At 40.1% G+C, this 19,993-nt stretch overlaps 2 protein-coding genes across 3 annotated transcripts in view; both read left to right on the plus strand.

Annotated features, from left to right (window-relative positions):
• Positions 1-4,336, plus strand: part of LOC107048217 (rho GTPase-activating protein 20) — a 20,735-nt gene extending 16,399 nt beyond the window's left edge. Inside the window, exon 6 of the mRNA XM_015271286.1 lies at positions 1,313-4,336. Coding sequence (XP_015126772.1) covers positions 1,313-3,313 — 2,001 coding nt within the window. The 3' untranslated portion in view covers positions 3,314-4,336. The remainder of the gene's footprint in view (positions 1-1,312) is intronic.
• Positions 4,337-5,816: 1,480 nt separating this feature from the next.
• LOC107048284 (serine/threonine-protein phosphatase 4 regulatory subunit 4) lies at positions 5,817-15,399 on the plus strand. Of its 2 annotated transcripts, none has more exons than XM_015271390.1 (10): positions 5,817-6,066; positions 7,241-7,491; positions 7,651-7,724; positions 8,239-8,345; positions 8,790-9,019; positions 9,423-10,636; positions 11,096-11,283; positions 11,371-11,438; positions 11,502-11,544; positions 12,112-15,399. In XM_015271390.1, the coding sequence occupies exons 1-10, from the start codon at positions 6,023-6,025 to the stop codon at positions 13,466-13,468; spliced, it is 3,576 nt and encodes a 1,191-aa protein (XP_015126876.1). In that variant the 5' UTR covers positions 5,817-6,022; the 3' UTR covers positions 13,469-15,399. The 2 variants fall into 2 exon arrangements, with proteins under 2 accessions (XP_015126876.1, XP_015126877.1); XM_015271391.1 differs by having other exon boundaries at positions 12,568-15,399.
• Positions 15,400-19,993: the final 4,594 nt, after the last annotated feature.

The following is a 19,993-nucleotide window of genomic DNA, read 5'->3' on the forward strand; positions in this document are numbered from 1 at the left end:
ACCTCGAAGAAACTCCCATAATAATTATTAACATTTGGAATTATTCCAATTTTCTTTACTTGAGAAAATCGCCAATTTATAAAATCCGGAAGATATCGGAGAACATTTTGTCAAGGTCATATGTAGCATAATAATCAGATTGTTCAACATCACTGTAATTTTTGAAGATAGACTTGGACTCTCCGAAAATGACTGTCCTGGAAAAATTCGCTCTGAAAAAATATTATCTTCTGACGAGAATATCAATCCTTGCCAGGAATAATTTTTTCTCTCAGTGTATATGCTTTTGACGGTCCATAACACGACTCTTCGATATCTGTTTGTTCGAAACTACATGAAAAACGATTCGAAAAAATGAATATTTGTGTCAGGAATCAAGAGAACATTCCGGGGAACTCAACTACGGAGCCCGATTTTTGATTAAGTACTCCGTTTTCCTACAAAATACATTTAAAAAAATGATTTGAGGACGTTGAAAATATTATAGGTCTTTAGTAAGTCTTTGCGCCCATATATATTTCAGCATATACACACGCATATACAGGATGACGTCAGTACCTTGTTTTTTCAAATTTCAGGCAGATATACAGTAGAAAATTGGAAATTTAATGGTCCAAAAATTACTAAAATCCGATAATAGACTTTCAAATGGTGAACATTAGAATTTTTCAATACTCCAGCCAATTACATCGCGATTGACTATCGCCATGATTGCGAACGATGGCGCAGTTGTCAATGGGACTTGATATGATGGTTAATATCGCTCTCCATGTTGATAAAATTATTGGTTCATCGCTGCAATGAACATTGCTCAAACTGTCGCCCATAATGATGCTCCAACTATTCCGCATAATGTCGCTAAAATCATTGGAGTAAATATCGCCATATTGTCGCCTCACCGCCATTTTCCATCATGGCGGCATGGCCGGAGTCTACCATGATGTTATTGGGTAAATCATTGAAAAACTCTAACGCTCACTATTCAAAACTCTATCATCGTAATTTCACAATTCTGATGCCATTGAATAACCAATTTTCTATTCTATATTTCATCACATTTGCAAACAGAGTGCTGACGTCACCCTGTATATATTTACAATAATATAAATATACACATATATTTATTATTACGAACGATAGATAATGAATGAGTCCCATTCGAAAAACTTGATGTTTTTTCTTCAGAAAATACCCCACACTGATCAAATTATAAATCAACTAATTAGCTGATTGATATTGCCGATAAAAATAACAATAACAACCCAGCCATTCCCATGGATGACTATCACCTGAAATCATATATTTCCCTCAGTGCAAAACAATAATGGTCAACTCTGAGATGACGGCGTCAGCCTGCGTGAACCTGGCAACGCGTCTGCTGGACCTCCAAGGAGCCTTCCAACTCTGGGCCCGCACCTCCCTCGACGAGGCGCCCTACCCCCTCATCGGCCAAGAGCGGCCGTTCGCCATAAAGCTGTCGAACCTCCGTCACACCCTCTCCACAGAAGAGGGTTTCGACCTCGAGCACTGCAACAAGAGTAACCACGACACCTGTCAATTCATCCTCCGACCAGTGCTGAAGTCGCCCCTCAAGAAGAGCAAGTCCAAGATCTCTGGGCTCCTCCGGAGGTCCCTCTCGCTCAACCCAAACATCTTCGGCGTGAACCTCTCCCGTCTAGAAGAGAACGGCCTCCCAAAGCCGGTCTTAATGATGCTCCAGCAGCTGTTTGCCAAGGGGCCCTTCACCCAGGGCATCTTCAGGAAGTCCGCCAACGTGAGGATCGTCCGAGAGCTGCGTGACCAGATAGAGTCGACAGGGGACTCGAGCTGCCTCGAAGACGCTCCAATAATAGCAGTGGCTTCTCTCCTAAAGGACTTCCTTCGATCTCTTCCAGACCCTCTCCTGACGTCTCACCTGTTCCCCCTGTGGATGGCAGCCCTGGACACCGCGAACTCAGTGCAGACCATCAAAAGCATTCTCGACAGACTCCCCAAGGCCAACTACAACCTTCTCTCCCACCTGATCTGCGTCCTCCATCACATCGCGAGAAGGGCCAAGCACAATCTCATGTGCGCCAGCAATCTCGGCGTCTGCTGTGGCCCCAGTCTCCTATGGTCCTCGAGCCCAACTGTCAACCAGAGTCGAGCGATTCCAGCCCTCACTGAGGTCCTCATTCGAAATTGCGAAGTGCTGTTTGGCGACGGAGTGACGCAACTCCTCGGGGAGGAGCGGAGCGACAGCGGCGCTGAGGAGAGCACAGACAGCCTTCATTCGGGAGGGCTCTCCCTGGACAGCCTGGACTTGACAGAGCCACCTAGGAAGGACCACATGTCCCTCTCCAGGGACTCCGGGCTGACCCTCTCAGACTGCCAGCTGTTCATCCCCGAGTCGCCGGTGAGCTCTGAAGACCTCGCTGTGAGCGCCTCAACATCTTTCGATAAGTCGTCCAACGAGAAGGAGAAGGCGACCATGAAGTCTTACGTGCGGGTCTACAGCGGTGGTTGGGACGATCGTCTTCATGCTTACTCCAGTCCACAGAGTGGCGATCACTTTGATGGGGACAAGCAGAACTACTCGACCTCCAATCCCAATTTTCAGAGACAAGACTGGCTGAGGGCGCAGCTCAAACGGACGTCGCGAAATTCGAAGCTCGAGGAGGAGCACAGGAAGGAGGGGAGGTTCGATGATAAGGATGTTTATGGGAGGGACTACAGACAGGGGATTTTGAAGGATAACATTGAGAGCTGCAAGGAGATCGTCTTCAGACAGACCAAACACGTCAAGGACAATGGCGAGAGCGATTTCACCAAGAAGGAGATGCTGCTGGATTTCAAGAAGAGGGCGTCTGAACTTTACAGCACGAGGGGGTCACCAGTATCTCAGAATGAGTCGTACAATTCTAATGGGGATCTTTATGACTTTAAGAAGGTGAAGAACGAGATTTATATCACTCTGAATAAGGAGGGGAGGGCCGAGCGCTATGAGCGCGACAACATCTATGGGAATAGGGAGAATGTTGGTGAGGGCTATGAGAGGACGGATATTTATAATTTTAAGCAGGTGGAGACCAGTGACGCGGGGGAGGATAGTGGGAGGACGTGGATGCCGGACACGCCACCTCCGTTGCCACCGAGGTTGAAGCATTTGCCGCCGGTTCATATGAGCCTGGAGGACAGGCACAGGATCGCAGGGAGGTCCAAGTCCTTGCCACCACCACCTCCTTATAGGCCGCCACCACAACCGAGGGCTCCTATCACTACTAGGCATCTGGGGTATTCCCGGTCTGTTGTCGATGATGAGAGCTATGTTTGAGGGGGTGGCGAGGGACTGTCCTTTGGGAGAGGACGTTCATTCGTTTCCCCCGGCGGTCACTTTATGATTTTAAAAAATCGAAAGGCCGCGGGAGACCCTCGTCAGGGCTAAAATCTTTATTCAGATGTGAAAGAATGAGAGAAAGAGAATGAAAACCGGGGAAAATGGCACTGGCGCCCCCTGGATTCCACGGAACCGACGCATGCGCACTGATAAAATAATCATTCGCTCAATGATCGGATGGATCTCGTGAAGAACTTGATCATCCTCTCTTACTAAAGAATATTTTTATGATAGAAAATCACACTTTTAATTTTTGTGACGGAGAATAAGTTGGCGGATTTTATTAAAGATAGTATAAACGTAATGTTTGGTGGACACTCCACTCTCATCTTATCACAGATTATTTTTCTATTTGCATTATATCAAGTGCGTTTACACCTAGTCTGAATTACTGTTACTCGTTATTTTTAGGTGAAAATGATCAACCGAATGCCAGATTGATGTTGATGTTATTCATACAGCTGTTGATTTATTCCATGTGAGATTGAAATAATCGGTTTGATTATTATGTATATTTTGTTTCGGGTGCTTCCACAAGACTTGAAATTCTTATAGGTATTTTTTAAGGTCAATTTAGCTGATAATTATTCTGTTGAAAGGAGATAAATGCTTCAGCGAAGACCAAACTTATGAGGATCGTTGAATATATTTACGGAGAGAGCCATCCGTGTGAATGCAATAGACATTTTGCAGCTCAAATTTCGTGTTAAAGATGATTTTTTTATTTTAATACTTTAGCCGGAACCGCTGATGTATGAGATTCACTACTTTATGCGTAACATGACATTAATTTTTACCACATTATCACGGGGGTTTATGGAAACAATAAATCCCTGTTTCTGAAAGATAAAGTAATAGAAAGATATTATTCTTATGCAATGTAAATATTATGATCATGATATTTTTTATCATTACTATTTTTATTATGAACGTTTACATGAATAAATGAATTTATGATTATTTATCCCTCATTTTTCCCAACGCCTCTGAATTTGGGGGATGAGATTTCGCTTCGGGAGAACAAAACACTCGAAATGAATTGTCGCCAATTTCAAATAGTTGTGAATTAACATGTAGAGTGGGTTTGATTGGTGTCGTTGGATGGAGTCGCGAATTAACCTCGACAAAATGGACATGGAATTTGAGGAGTTCGCGAGCCTCCAACTCGATCGGCCGATGCTGCAAGCCCTCAAGGTCAGTGGATTTTTTTTCCAATGCGTCTTTTGAGCTTTCGGAATTTATTTGCGCCCTGTTTAGCTTGAAAATACATCGGTTCCGTGTTTTTTAGACTGAGGATCAAATAAGAAAACATACTTTAGAAAAGAACCTGGAGGAGAGGCCGATTGAGAGAGCCCTGCATTTATTTTCGTAAGTATACTCTCGTAACGGAATGGGCTTGACCACGTGAGGACGGGATCGGTCATGTGGCCGCGCTGAACCAATCATAGAGCGTGTTTAGACCGACCTAGCCTAAATTGTGCGCGCAAAGGCCAATGAGCATACGGCTGCGGACACTCGACGAATGGAGACCTTTCCGGAGTTGTGACTTCATGATTAAAAAATTGGTCTCAATAATAACTGATTTGAGACTCAAAAGATGAGTCGATTTTAAACGATTTCGAAAACCGCTCGAGTTAGAGACTTGAAAATTCGCATGTAGATTCTCCTTTCAAAATTAATAGACACGTGTCTTCTCTTTTTTAGAAAATCGACCCCTCAGGGGGTGAAACGCAGGAAGAAAAATTATGAAATTTCTAGGATTTTCAGGGAATCTTGAGAATCGAGAAAATAAATTCTATGAAAATTGTGAAGCTAATGATTTTTATTTTTATTATGGGTTACCCCTAGCGGCCGTTTTGGCGATTTGAAATTGGCTCATTGACCAATCATTTTCAAATAAAAAATAAGACGCAGAAAAAAACAGTTGCCCGGGCAAGCCAGCTAGCTTTCCACAAATTCACCGAATATTTTTCTCAATTCCCAGCAATGAAACCATTCCGTGTAAAAACCGGACTTGCAGGGAAAGATAAATCTCTCAAATATTAGTGTACCTTCCCACCAACGCATGGGACGTGCCGAAGGGGGCGCAAGAAAGTAGAGGGAGACACTAAAAAAGTGGTAACCCGTACTGAAAAATTCACATGTGGCACCCTAATTTTTGTGAGTCGTACACTAATTTTTCATGCGTTTTCCGTAGTTTCTCATGTGACACTTCCGAAAAACTGGGTGATCAGCATTCTTTTTTCTCATTGATGAAATACACTAATTTTTAAGGAAGGTTCTTGTTACTTTTCAATGTATTTTTCTCTCCGTGTGTTTCGAAACCTTGGCGGCATGAAGTAATGCCTCGTAATGATTCGTGAGTCTCCGGCATGCCTCCCCTCAGCCGCAGCAGCAGCAGCGCTACCGTTACAGCACGGGTCAGACAGTATCCGTACCCATGCAGGGATCACGTCACATTTTTTTTATTACCGATACGGGATGATTCAGAGGTATTCCACAACACGACTCTGATACAAGTGCTCCGGAAGATGTGCAATAGTATATTTTTCCCGAGTCTTTTAGAGTTTCCCTTTATCAAAGTTTGACAACAAGTGACAGGAGATAATTGATAAGAGATACGATTGATTAAAATGAGCGTGAAAAATGTGGCAAGAGGAGGGAGCGGCTCCCTTCGATGATACCAATACGTAGGTGTTAATTTAAGACCTATTAATAATGTTTTGCATGGGTGGGCTTTATTGAAAGAAACTTGATAAATTACTCATCTCATCGTCGTGAGAGGGAATCGATGGGACTCTCTTGTCTGTTTGCAGTTGGTCTTGACGGTCTAAAAATAAACATTCCAACAATTTTGAGTGCCTCTGCTGCACTTTGAGCAGCTAATTATACTTCTTCTTATATTGTAACTCATTATTTCTTTCTTTATCTTCAAAAGATTGAGAATTCCATCTGTTACTGTAAATTATCTGATTTTTCATCTCCTTTTTTGTTTTTTTTAATAAATTTTTCTATAGAATGTTAAATGCAACAGCTTATGTTAAATTCCATTGGACACTAAAAATAAATAACAAGTTAGTAAATAATATATTATTCAATTAATTGGGAGAATATTCAAATAATTTAGAGCTGTGATGAAATATAAATGTTTATTCAATTTTGAAAAAAAAAATAGAGAAGAAATGTTTAGTTAACTATTGAATTCAATTGGATTAAATCAACACTTTACTGAATATTTTCAAAAACAAGAAATAAATTATCGAATTGTTCATCTTCTCCATTTTTATTCTCCAAATAATTCATATATATTATATATTAAACTCATTACCCGGGCCCTCGCAATGAAATACAAATGTTATTCCGCAAATTAAAAGAAAAACTCTAGAAGAAATGTTTAGTTAACTATTGAATTCAATTAAATTAAATCAACACTTTACTGAATATTTTCAAAAACAAGAAATAAATTATCGAATTGTTCATCTTCTCCATTTTTATTCTCCAAATAATTCATATATATTATATATTAAACTCATTACCCGGGCCCTCGCAATGAAATACAAATGTTATTCCGCAAATTAAAAGAAAAACTGGAGAAGAAATGTTTAGTTAACTATTGAATTCAATTAAATTAAATCAACAATTTACTGAATATTTTCAAAAACAAGAAATAAATTATCGAATTGTTCATCTTCTCCATTTTTATTCTCCAAATAATTCATATATATTATATATTAAACTCATTACCCGGGCCCTCGCAATGAAATACAAATGTTATTCCTCAAATTAAAAGAAAAACTGGAGAAGTTCAATGAATTTTTCGATGAAAAAATCATAAATCAATAATGACTTGAATTCTCATCGCAGAAAAGGGGATGACATCCAGAAATTGAATGCAATCCAGACCCTGCCGATTCTCCTGGCCGAAGATCCCCAAACATGTATACAAAAATTAATCCCGAAAATGCAGCAAACCCTGCCGAATGCGTCAACGGAATTTCACGTTGCTGCATCGTCGACATTCAAGACAATTCTGGAACAAAAACTCGTCAGTCCCTCGACATTCACCCAGACATTTCTGCAGAGCATACTGAATTCACTGGACACACGGGATCCAGGTGATTGAATAAGTAAATCACAGCTCGATCATTCGAATGAGAAAAAACAATTCCCCATTAATCTCAAATTTCCAATGACGAATTCGTTGTTTCATTGTTTTGTTACGTGAATTTCCGCTTGTTCGTGAATACTCATGCCTCTGCTTTTCCGAGGAACAGTGCTGGCTCATGCTTGGCTGGAGACCTTACTGGATGTGATCGAGTTACTTCCAACGGATGTCATCAGGCGGGAGGTAAAACGCGAATGAAAATGCGCTTCAACACTGAGAAAAAAAAACTTTTTTACTTGAGAGAAGTATTTACTTTCTTAAAGTTGAATTTCTCTATCCGAGTCATTCCCAGACAAGTCTGATTAGGTTTCAATTACGACAATCATGTTGCTCTAGAGGAAGACTATGCTGTACATGACCTTCAATGAACTCCTTCAATAATTATTCATTTTTCCTAAATTTCTCATTTTCTAGGTGAAAGAATTTTGATTAATTTTTCAATGTTGATAATTATTGAGGGAGTTCACTCAAGATCACAGCTAACATGATCGTCTTCTAGAGCAATATAATTGTCACAATTGAAGCCTAATGAGAATTGACCGGGAATGACTCGGCAGGAGAAATATGAAATTGACAAAGTAAATACTTCTCTCAAGTAAATGGATATTTGGTCAAAATAATTTGTTTTCTCAGTGAAGTTTTTGAGAACGCGAGTTATTTAATTCAATCCTGTTATTATCGTGATGTAAAATTTTAGATTCTTCCGGTTGCTGTGATAAAGGGACAGTTGTCACAGCCCGTTGGCTCTAGGATCATGTGTTGCAAGATTATCGGGAAGATATGCACACGCTTCGACTCGCAGCTGTGAGTTTATTCTCGTATAAATTAAGATTATCATCATTACGTCTTTATGAATGTCTATTTTTCCCTTTACAATGCATTCCATCAGGTATCCATTCGTTTTTTCGTCTCTCAAGACGAAAAAACTTAAATTTTGAAACATGAGAAAAAATATTTTATTTCCTCTTCTATTATTGCAGTTTCAACACTCCAATAAATCATGTTTTCGGAGAAATAAAACACTATGATCTAATTATCAAGGATCCGACGTTTCGCTAAATATATTTTAGCTTCATTAGGTTCTATAAAGAAATCGAAAACGAACATTAAAAATTGCACTGAAATCCCAAAGAAATGAATAACCCCATCACGCCGAAAATTTCGTTATCTCCCCTAGATGCGGAGATATTCTCCAGAAAGTGGGCTGAGACATAAGTCGTTCGTTTTTTTAGAAATTTTTTTTTCCAGACTGAAGAAAGAAGTACTTCCGACAGTGCACTCACTATGCCAGGACGTCAACAGCGATGTGCGAGCATGTATTTGCCTGCAGTTGCATTACGTCGCCGAAAGCCTTGGTGCTGAATCTGTAACGGCCTCATTGTTACCATCTATTGTGGAATTGGCCAGCGATGAGGAGAGCATTGTCAGACATGCTTCTGTTCAGACAATAGTTTATCTTCTACCTCACCTACAACCAGGTATTCAATTTTCTGAAAATTATTTGATGTTTCTTGGGGGAAACTAGATCGTTTCGATCAGATTTGACAAGTCATTTAATCCTGATGAAAAAATCCTAGATTTTTTTCAAATTTTCAATTATTTATTTTTATTAATGTTTTATGAATCCGTATGGGATTCATCAGCTTTATTTATATTTTTTAGAAAAAGGGGTTATCCTTTTAAGAAAGGGGTTCCCCCTTTTACGAAAGGGATTCCCCCTTTTAAGAACGGGGTTCCCCCTTTTAAGAAAGGGATTCCCCCTTTTAAGAAAAGAGTCCCCATTTTCCATGTGAATCCCTCACCGAACCTAAACGACACAAAATCATGACCCCCTTCCCCCCTTCCAAAAAAATCCCACTAATTCCCGCAATTATCTTCCAGACGTAATAAAATGCACCCTATCCCCCCTGATAAAAAAATCCTGCGACAGCGCGCTGAAGTCCGACGACGCGGTGATCTGCATAATAGCCCAAGAGTTCGGAAAGCTAGCCCTGGGCCTGGAGAAAGTCTTGACCCCCCCCGAGCGAACCTGGCTGGTGAAGTACTTCCAACAGCTGTCTCAGCTGGGCATGTCGTCCCCACCCAAGCAACCACCTGAAAAACAAGACCTGCCTTTTACCATCAGCTCCCTGATTACCGAGCGCTACATCGAGTGCCGAAAGCAGTGCGCCTACAACATGCCAGCGATGTTTTTGTTCACATCATCAAGCCCAGAGGACACAGATTTGCTTCTGCCGACACTAACGGATCTCGCGAATGATCCCTTCTACATGGTTCGAAGAAATCTAGCCTGTGGACTTCATGAGATTGCCAGGATTATGGGGGCAAAAAATGGAGCGCTAAAGAATGACTTCATAAAACTCGTTAAGGATGATAATGAACAGGTTCTTCAGGGCATCGTGCCCCACATAGGCGAGATCCTCCAGCTATTCGTTGAGAGTCAGACCATCAGCAAAGACAGCATTGATCTGCCAGTTATGGAGGTGGGGAGGGCACTGTTGAAATGCGAGGGGGAAATATTCAGTACAAATAATTGGAGGCTATCTAGCCTGATGTTTCAGCAGTTGGAGGTATTGCCAAAGTGCTTTCCCAGCGATTATATTTACAATTATTTCGTGCCTGTTGTTGTTAATCGGGCGCTCAAGGCCCGTCCCATACCCGTGAAATTGGCAGCTGGTAGAGCATTTCTCGTCTTCATCAGGTACAACTTGAAGCCAATCCAGAGGACAGAATTGAGGAATAAGTTGTACACAGATTTGTCGAGGAACTCCAGCTGCTACGTGAGGATGCTGTACATACGGATGATGATTGAGGCGATGAGTATTTTTTCATCGGTTTATTTTAAGGAACAGTTCTTTGGGAGTCTGCTGGAGATGGCTGAGGATCCTATCGCCAATATCAGGCTCAAGGTGGTGGGACTGCTGCCGAGTTTGAAGGCCCTGCTGAGACTGCCTTCTGACAAGAAACTGCTGAGTCGGTTTGAGGCTTGTGTCAGGGGGCTCATGAATAATGAGAAGGATAGGGATGTTATTGGGGCACTCACTGGGGTCATCAGGAGGCTGGACGACATTGATGTGAGGCATGAAGGACAACCGGTAATTATTTTTATTGGTTTTTTCATCAAAAGCTGGGGAATTTTCATGATAATAAACGATTTGCTCGTGTTCTAATTCCTGTGCTCACTGAATAAGATTTTAATCATGATTAGAGTGTGAATTTCTGGAATTCAATGTTTGTTGATGCTCTGGTAAAAGTGCGTGGCCACACTGCTATCAATTTTTAATTAGTTGACACGGTAATTCAATTAATCTGTTGTTCATCTCGTCAATATAATTCCATGCTTAGAATATTGTCATCTCGTGACAATAATGTGAGATGATCTCATAATTCTAGCTGTTAATTCTAATCAACTTTGTTCGAAGAAAACCTTTGTAAACGCAATATTAAGAAAGTTGAATCGTTATATTTTTCTCTGACCTAAATGATTTGGACAATTATCATTCGTTTGACTTCTCTAAATAATGAAAATATGAGGGGAATTCTTGGAATTCCAGGCGACAGTGAAATTCTCTAAACAAGACAACGAAGACATGAAGAAATACGAAGAAGAGAAGGCGCTGTCATTGACAGTGTCTGGAAAGTCTTCGACTTTACCGGCGGGTCAGACGTTTATGAAGAAGTCCGGCAGTCAAAACATGAGCAGCAAGCAGAATTCATTTTCGAGTGACACTTCCAGAAGCTTGTGAGTCAAAATAGTCCTTTAATTCGTCATTCTCTACCATATTTTCCCTCAATGCGTGATTATTTATTTGTCCTCTGTTGTTGACAGCATGCCGGGGCAGAAAATAAGACCTTCGAGCTCATCGATATCGGATAATGTCAAATCATCGTCCAGACGTGAGTCCTTATCAACATTTATTCATAAAGAATGCATTGATATTTTGATTTTTTTCTCTTTAGAGACGCCGGGGACGTCGAGGAACTACGAATTAGCTAAAGCAAGGTGAGAAGTCATGGATTATAATATTCTTTTCTCAATTTTTTTCGTCAAAAATTTTTTATTCTTAATGATTTCATTCCTTTCTTTTTTTCCTCTTTTTCCATATTAATCTATAATTTTTTCACCAATCGTTATCTTCATTCATGTGAACGCCTAGGACCATTAGATTCAAAATAAGGGGATTCCCCCCTCATGGTCGATCATGTGCAAATTCCACTCACAGCGCCATCTAACCACCTTTGGGCATTAAACATTCCGCTGGGCGCGATTTAGAAAAAGGCTCGAAAGGCTTAAGAAGCTCCACCTCACATGGTCCTCACATGCCTTCAATCCTACCCCTTATCCTGGCCCTTGCAACCAAGATTTAAAGTCTCAATTTATCGTCTTAATTTACTATCATCAGAAGTTGATTTGGCTCTTTCTAACAAACCGAGATAGCATTAGCCCCATAAAGGCGCGAAGACTACAGAAGAAGAATGTGATGTGCCTGTAGTCTTCCAAAACCCAAGAAACCCTCTCCCGAAGCCTGCCACCCACTAACAAAACTTGATATTTCTGGAAACGCTGCAGTCCGCCCAGCACCTCCAGCAACAACCTAACCTCCAGCTGGGCGCGTCTAAAATCCAACAGTATGATACTAACCCACCTCTGGGAAAAAGCCGACTACCCCGACCCCCCATCATCGAGCGATTACCTCCAGGAGATCGCCTGCAGTTGTTACGACACAACAGCTTTCCTCTACCCCTCCCGCTTCACCCTCTCCACCCCCTGCTCGCTGGACTACAAGGGCTGCCCTTGTACCAGCGACTCCAGCCCCCAGAAACAGGGGTTGAAAACTAACTTGAGAATGTCAAGCTACTTCGACACTTCCGTACTAACAAACCCCCTGCTACTAACGCAAGCCAAGGACGAAGCTGGTGAGGGGGATCGTCAATCAGCTTTCTTCAACAACCCCAAGTCCCCGAATTTGGCAGCACTTCGGGCACTGACTAGTGCAGCTCATTACAACTCCTGTTGGGCTTTTAGCTCGATGCCGGAGATCCCGGTCACCCTCTTGGACGATGAATTTCTGGTCGACACGGGGGTCAGGATCCCCGAACAGCTGTCTTCCTCCAGGAGCAGCACGAAGATATCGAATCTGCAGGACATCATCCACAGGAACAATCGAATTGGGGGGGTGTCTGAGAGGGGCAAGGTCAAGGGCCACTTCTCCGTGCACGAGGAGTCCGTCAAGAGGTCGTCGAGGTCGGAGCAGGCGTACAGCAATCGCTTGTCCATGAACTTTCAGGACGGTTACAGAAGCTGCAAGCCGTCCGCGGAGGATGACCTCAAGGGGAAGAGGTACTCGTTCTCCAGGGGCAAGGGCAAGTGGAGCTTTGATTCCGTCGTCGAACGGAAATCAAGTGAGAAGGAGAAGAGATCGTCTTTCAATGTTGTGGAGAGGGAGAGGAGGGTCTCCCAGCAGCTCCGGGGGGTTGTGGATAAGACCAAGAGACACTCGACTAATTACAGTACAAAACCACCGGAACTCAAGGATTGCAAGCAGAAGTTCAAGCGTCACAGTGTCGAGGTCACGGATTATCATCCGATTGAGAAGTCCAGTAGGAAGAGGAATTTCACGCTGGATGTTAATCATAATCAGGGCAGCAGCAAGATTCCGTTGAGGACTGCTGCCCCCTCGGGGAGCAGGACTGCACCTGTTACGAGGGCGTCAAGCCCCGTGAGGCTGACTCATCAGCTGAGTTTTAGTAGAGAACCTGAGCGGGAGGTGTATGAGGATAGGGTTAACAGGTTCAATTCCAGCGATGAGGAGGTGGACAAACTCTGCATTAGGTTGGCGTATGTCGATTCTGAGTATATGATGAGGGAGAATCCCAGGAGTAAAATGAGCAAATTGCCGGTGTGGGTGCCCAGGAAGAATAAGTAGGGCTGGAGGTCGGAAAATTATTTCGTAACAATCGTTCACATTCGGAGGGTGGAATGATACGAGTTTAAAGGGTTTTGAGGACGCCAAGTATTTTTAAAGGATATTTGAAAACACGAGGTGAGGGATGGCTCTGGCCGCCATATTGGTTGGAGCTCGGAGGACTGTCAAGATGGCGACGCTCGGATCTGTTGCCCACCTCACGATTTCAAACATTATTTAAAATTATCTACTATTTTCAAATCTTCCTTAATTCGCTTTATCACACTCTCCTGAAGTGAGTGATTTGGGATGTGATATTTTTTTCGTACTCTTGGCTTCTTTGTTTCTAAATCGAGTCATTTTTATCAGTTTTTTCGTCAATTTCTGGAGGGGTTGAGGGGGCCGGAGGTCAGAAAATTATTTCGTAACAATCGTTCACATTGGGAGGGTGGAATGATACGAGTTTAAAATGTTTTGAGGACGTCAAATATTTTTAAAAAATGTTTGAAAACACGAGGTGAGCGATGGCTCTGGCCGCCATATTGGTTGGAGCTCGGAGGACTGTCAAGATGGCGGCGCTCGGATCTGTCGCCCACCTCACGATTTCAAACATTATTTAAAATTATCTACTATTTTCAAATCTTCCTTAATTCGCGTCATCACACTCTCCTGGAGTGAATGATTTGGATGTACTATTTTTTTTCATCCTCTTGTCTTTCTTATTTCTAAATCGAGTCATTGTTACCAGTTTTGGTTTTGACAAAAGCCTGGAAATCTTCTAATGAGCAAATGTGTACCTGAGGGACGATTAAATTACTTAAAAAATTCCACTTACCTTCGTTTTTCACCAGAAAAATCACAGGGTAAAATTTAATCCGCATTTTCTAATCCTGGCATTTGATTTAATAAATGACTTCTGTCAGTCACTCATCACTGACTATTGGAATCCATTGTTTACTCATCTGAGGAACCTCATAGATGAACAGAATAAGATAAAACGCATTAGGTGTGCTTAATCATCGAAATCAACAGAATAATGCATAGACTTGAATAATTCATTTTAAAACGGGCGATACCAGTATTTGCGATAGATATAGAATAGATAGATATAGGTATACTGATAAGTCAATGTAAACAATGCATAATTTACGTTAATTCTTCTAAGTTTCGAGGAATGTAATTTAGAGGTAATTCCTTACCCCCATAATTTTTTGATACTTGTATCGACCAAGAGAGCTTCCCAATCCGAAATTCATTCTCTCAATTATATTGTTTATATCCTTAACTCACGATTTTTCTGAGCGACAGAAACTTGTACATTTTAACCAATTAAAAACATAATTTATGAGCAATGAGAAAGAGCAATATTAATTGGGGATGCGAACACGCAAGAACGAAGAGAAATTATTATTAGACTAATTAAAATATTAAAAAACGTCGAACGAAGAGTGATATGTACGCGCGTGTGTATTCTTTCGTTGATTCTCGAATGAATTCTGTAAATTAATATTTCCAATGTCTCTATTTTGTGAGAAAAAATTTATCAAAGAATTTCGCTTGCAGAAGTAAAGAGAAATGAGCGCATGTGAGGGGAATATCGGAGTGTTGAATCGTCAAGCCCCAACTGGAGAAATGGGGATCGAAAGTTATGAGCTGCATCGCGCTTGAGAGAAGAATGAGACAAACTGTTTATTTTTGTATAGATCTATCAAGTTTGGTGACCTACGTGCCAGAAATAATACTATACGTATGTACAGATAAAATATGAAAATGTTACTGTATAGAGTCTACTATATGAGTGTTGGGACGAGGTGCGAGATGATGAGGACATGTTTATTGTTTAATTGATTGATGAATTATCGAAAAAAAAACACTATCTTACTGAAGAATCCTGCAAACTCCTGTGTCCATCCTAGAATTTTGTTGAGAAATATACTTATCTGTGATAACTTAAAAAAGCTAGTTGATTATTTATTAACTCTAAGGGAAGTAAAGGGAGGAAAAGAAAGAATTATTTTTCGATGTTTATTTCTTCTACTCTGCAGTAATAACCAAAAAAATTAATTCACTACAATTCCTTTGACATTTCGTAACTCTACACATTGTGTATTTCACTCTGGAATAATTTAATAAAACATCTCTCTTTCTCTTTCACTTTAAAATCTTATTGTGCTTGCATGATTGGAGAACATGATCGTCATTCAATTCAATCAATCTAATCAATTGAAACAAATATTTTGGTATGGCTCTTAATAGTCGAATAGGACATCAGTGATCTCCCGAATCTAATACAATAGTATGAGCAAATGTTAAGAAGCGATCGTGCAAATAATTCGTTAAATAAATAGGGGATTCACTCGTTCAATTACAATCGACTCTTATCAATTCACCGAGCAAATGAGAGATCTTCACACAATCGCTTCTCGCAACAGACGCTTAAGAATCATCAAAATTATACAGTTCATTTTTATTTATTTACAACAATGAAAAGTCAGTTGGCATCGATCCCTTAAAACGAGAGGATAAATAAAAAATTCGAAATATTGCTACTCACGAATATTTACATGAAAGTCTACGGTAACCGGACGATTCCGGGTCAATTAATATATTGAGAGGCCTCGGGAGCAAAAAAAATGCTGAAATGCGGGAGGAAAATTGGGTCGTAAATTCTCAGCCGAAGGGGGATAGAAAAATCTGAATGATGGCTTAAACAATTTGTTCACTTCATAGAAACTGGGTGGAGCGAGTTAAGAGTGATCTGGAGAGGATAAATCATTTTAGAAGTGTTTGAAAATACGAGGTGGGCGCGCCGCCATTTTGAATCTACTCCAGCGCCAAGATCACGTCACGTGTAGAGCGTCGGTGGTGCCCCCACTGCGTGGAGTCACAGGGCGGTATATATTTTTTTCATTCTGGAGTTTGAAATCTCGAATTTTGAAGAAGAAATTGATGTCAACACACAGCGCATTCCTTTTATCATAAATAATACAGGAGTGTTGTTACGGTAAATTAAGTATACGAACCACAGAGGACATGATCGTGTGGGAATGAGGTTAAGCACATTGAGTCCTTTGACTTTGAATTTTTTGCATTCAACTGAATGTGTGGAATATTTATAAGACGGGAATATATCCCAGAAGAATTCAGTGAAATTCACTATTCAAGTTTTCTGCTCATAGCCTTGTTATTAATTCAATATTTGAGGAGGGGGGTCCAAGCAAGATGGCGGCGCTTACACCGGTCGACCACCTCGTATTTTTGAACATTTATTAAAATTATTTATCCCCTTCAGATCACCTTCAACTCGTTTCATTCAGTTCCTAGAAAATGAACAAATTTTTCAAGCGATCCTCCAGATTTTTTCATCCCTTTTCGGCTGAGAATTTACGCCGCAAAGTTTTTGTCGAATTTGAGTAGTTTTTCTTACTCCCGAGACTTCTCAACTCCAATATCATTGGTACTTAATTATTTTAAAGATATGGTTCGTTAAAAGCCAGTATACATTTCCACACCTCCTGCATCGTGATGATTGGACTTTCAAATTTGTGATTATCTTTTTTATTATTCTTTATACTTGATCAAGCTCGAGAATTCTCCAAACGAGATTATCGAATCCCATACTAGCAATAAGCTGTGATTAATCTATAGCATTTTTTTAATCGATGAAAATTGAATTGTCCGATTGAATTTTCTGTCGAGTCAAGTGACGAGCTGAGAAAAAATTGCAGTTTCTCCTCACCTCTGCATTCAACTCGGATAAAAAATTATTTCCATCGTTCAATTATACATTCTGTATCTGGCTTTTTAGTACTACGTTGCCCCACTCGCGATAAAAATATATTATAGCTATAGTACTTAAACTTGTTGACTAGCATTTAGAATGAATGTGACTCCCAATTGATCAGTCATCAGCAGTGTCTTTCATTTTTTTTTCATTTCGTTGCGACGTTTCAAAAATAGGCCGTTTTAACTTAAAAACGAGTGGATCGTGGACGTACGTCCGTCAATGATCGTTGAAACATAATTGGGAATCACCAGAAATTAAGGTGGTAGCGTTATAATTATCGATACAATATTTTTAGGAGTAATTTTCAATTTACGGACTATTCATGCCTACGATCGTTTTTTTTTAATACCTTGGAATCTAGGGACTCCAGGATTTTTAGAATCCAAACGGATGCGAAATACAACATTCGATCATCCAGCCTTAATGCTAAGGTCGTACCGTGTACCTGAAATATTTCACGTGGCTCTCGATTTTTTTTCTGCATCCCTCGATGCATCAGAATTGTTTGTAGAAATTTTTAATATAAATTTCAATCAAAAATTATTAAAAAGATATAGACAAGTGTTCCCGTTGATTTTTCTTCTATTGATTCAATAAATTTTTCATGCGCTTATCATGATTTTGTAATTGAAGGGAATAAGAAAAATGATTTGTTTAAAATTTAAAAGAATCTCAGACTGTTGAAATTTGATATTTCAGCTGAAATTTTGAATTCTTCATTCCACTTCATTACGAAACCACAGCCTCATAAGTCTCTCAGTCTTGTGGTAATACTAATTTAATACTTTTTCGTTTATTCTCATTGTGGTTCATCTCCATCGGTGCGGTTTTAAATTATTTAATATCCCGACGTAGGATTGCTTGCTCGTGCATTACACTGTGCGCCTATATTAATTATAATAATGAAAAAAATTGATTGAAGCAAGCGCTTTTCCTTCGCTCAATCGTTAACTATTTTTCTATCTTTGAGTTTCGCTCGTATTTTTGATATTAGTCAAATTATTGTCACTATTGACATGATTTTTCTTGGAATCAGATCGAAGGAATAATGGATCGACGATTTATTATATGATTATATGGCTTTAGGCAATTGTGAGAACTGTACATAAACAAAAATGATGTGTTATTAAAAGGCCTGCGTGAAAAACTTTGAGTCGTGAATTCTCAGTGAAAAGGGGATCGAAAAATCTGGAAGATGGCTTAAAAGATTTGTTCACTTCGTAGAAACTGGATGAAGTGAGTCGAGAGTGATCTGGAGAGGATAAATCATTTTTAGAAGTGTTTGAAAATACGAGGTGGGCGTGCCGCCATCTTGAACCCATTCCAGTGCCAAGATCACGGCACGTATCGGTGTGAACATAGTGGGGGAACGGCCAATGGCCAAGCACTCTGACACTGTAGTAGTGAATTCTCATGCTGTAGAGCGTCGGTGGTGCCCCCACTGCATGGAATCACAGGGCCGTATATTTTTTTTCATTCTGGGGTTTGGAATCTCGAATTTTGAAAACGGAATTGATGTTAACGCACAGCGCATTCCTTTTATCATAAATAATACAGGAGTGTTGTTACGGTAAATTAAGTATAAGAACCACAGAGGACATCATCGTGTGGAAATGAGGTTAAGCACGTTGACATTGTCAATTTTTTGCATTCAATTGAATGTGGAATATTTATAAGACGGGAATCTATCCCCGAAGAATTCAGTGAAATTTACTATTCAAGTTTTTTTGTCATAGCATTGTGATTAATTCGATATTTGAGGAGGGGGGTCCAAGCAAGATGGCGGCGCTTAGACCTGTCAGCCACCTCGTATTTTTGAACATTTATTAAAATTATTTATCCCCTTCGGATCACCTTCAACTCGTATCATCCAGTTCTTAGAAAATGAAGAAATTTTTCAAGCCAAACTTCACATTTTTTCTTCCCCTTTTGACTGAGAATTCATGGCACACAGTTTTCTGCCTCTTAAAAAGCACTCGGCGTATCAACTAACAAGAAAAATCTATGTAAAAGTGCTAATAAATAATAAATAAATTATCGGAAACATAATGCAATAATCAACTGTACTTAAATAGGAATGAATAATGCCACATTTCTGCAATAGCTATCAACCACGAACGTCATCATCATCCTCACAGAATAAAATGTATAATTATTGAGATGGCAGTTGCGTTTTTTATAAAACAGATCGAGTAGAAACCCTGTTGGACGCTCTCAACTAAAACTCCCCATTTTTTACACTTCACGAGAAAAAATTCGCGTTTTCCAAAAAAATGATATCTATCATATCGTCGAAAGTATGAGACACAATTACGTATTTTTGGTTTTTTTCTTTAGTTTTTAAACCTAGGGCAGGATTCATACTATACAACTATTATCATTTCGAATTGAGCATATTTGAGAAATAATTTGATTCGTCTGTGTTTCATAGAAGCGATTGACCGTTGAGTGATAGTAAAAATTTGTCTACGGGAAGACATATTTTCCTAAAAAAAATTGAACTCGTAATGGAAAAAATGTTGGCAGTGACGATAATTGGCGTGTTTCGGTACATTGTCGTTTTTCAAAAAAATTTTTTGCATCTTCAACGAAGAAATCGGCTCAAACGGCCACCACATCAGACCGTCCTGAATCGTCAATAACTCAAAAACGGCCGAGTGAAAATCTTCAATTTTTTTCATCAACCTTCAAAATGACTCCTGACCCCCCCAAAATGGCGTCGTCAGACCGCGAAATGTCGGCAACTCGGAAATCCTCAG

Source organism: Diachasma alloeum, unplaced genomic scaffold, assembly GCF_001412515.2.
Source record: "Diachasma alloeum isolate Michigan unplaced genomic scaffold, Dall2.0 Dall_scaffold_00186, whole genome shotgun sequence".
NCBI lineage: Eukaryota > Metazoa > Arthropoda > Insecta > Hymenoptera > Braconidae > Diachasma > Diachasma alloeum.

What these genes read in the sequence shown, in the direction of transcription:
- LOC107048284 (XM_015271390.1), top strand. Translation starts at nt 6,023, where the DNA reads ATGTGGCAAGAGGAGGGAGCGGCTCCCTTCGATGATACCAATAC. An exon ending in ACTGGACACACGGGATCCAG is followed by an intron (nt 7,492 to 7,650) that starts GTGATTGAATAA and finishes TCCGAGGAACAG; the next exon opens with TGCTGGCTCATGCTTGGCTG. An exon ending in TCTACCTCACCTACAACCAG is followed by an intron (nt 9,020 to 9,422) that starts GTATTCAATTTT and finishes ATTATCTTCCAG; the next exon opens with ACGTAATAAAATGCACCCTA.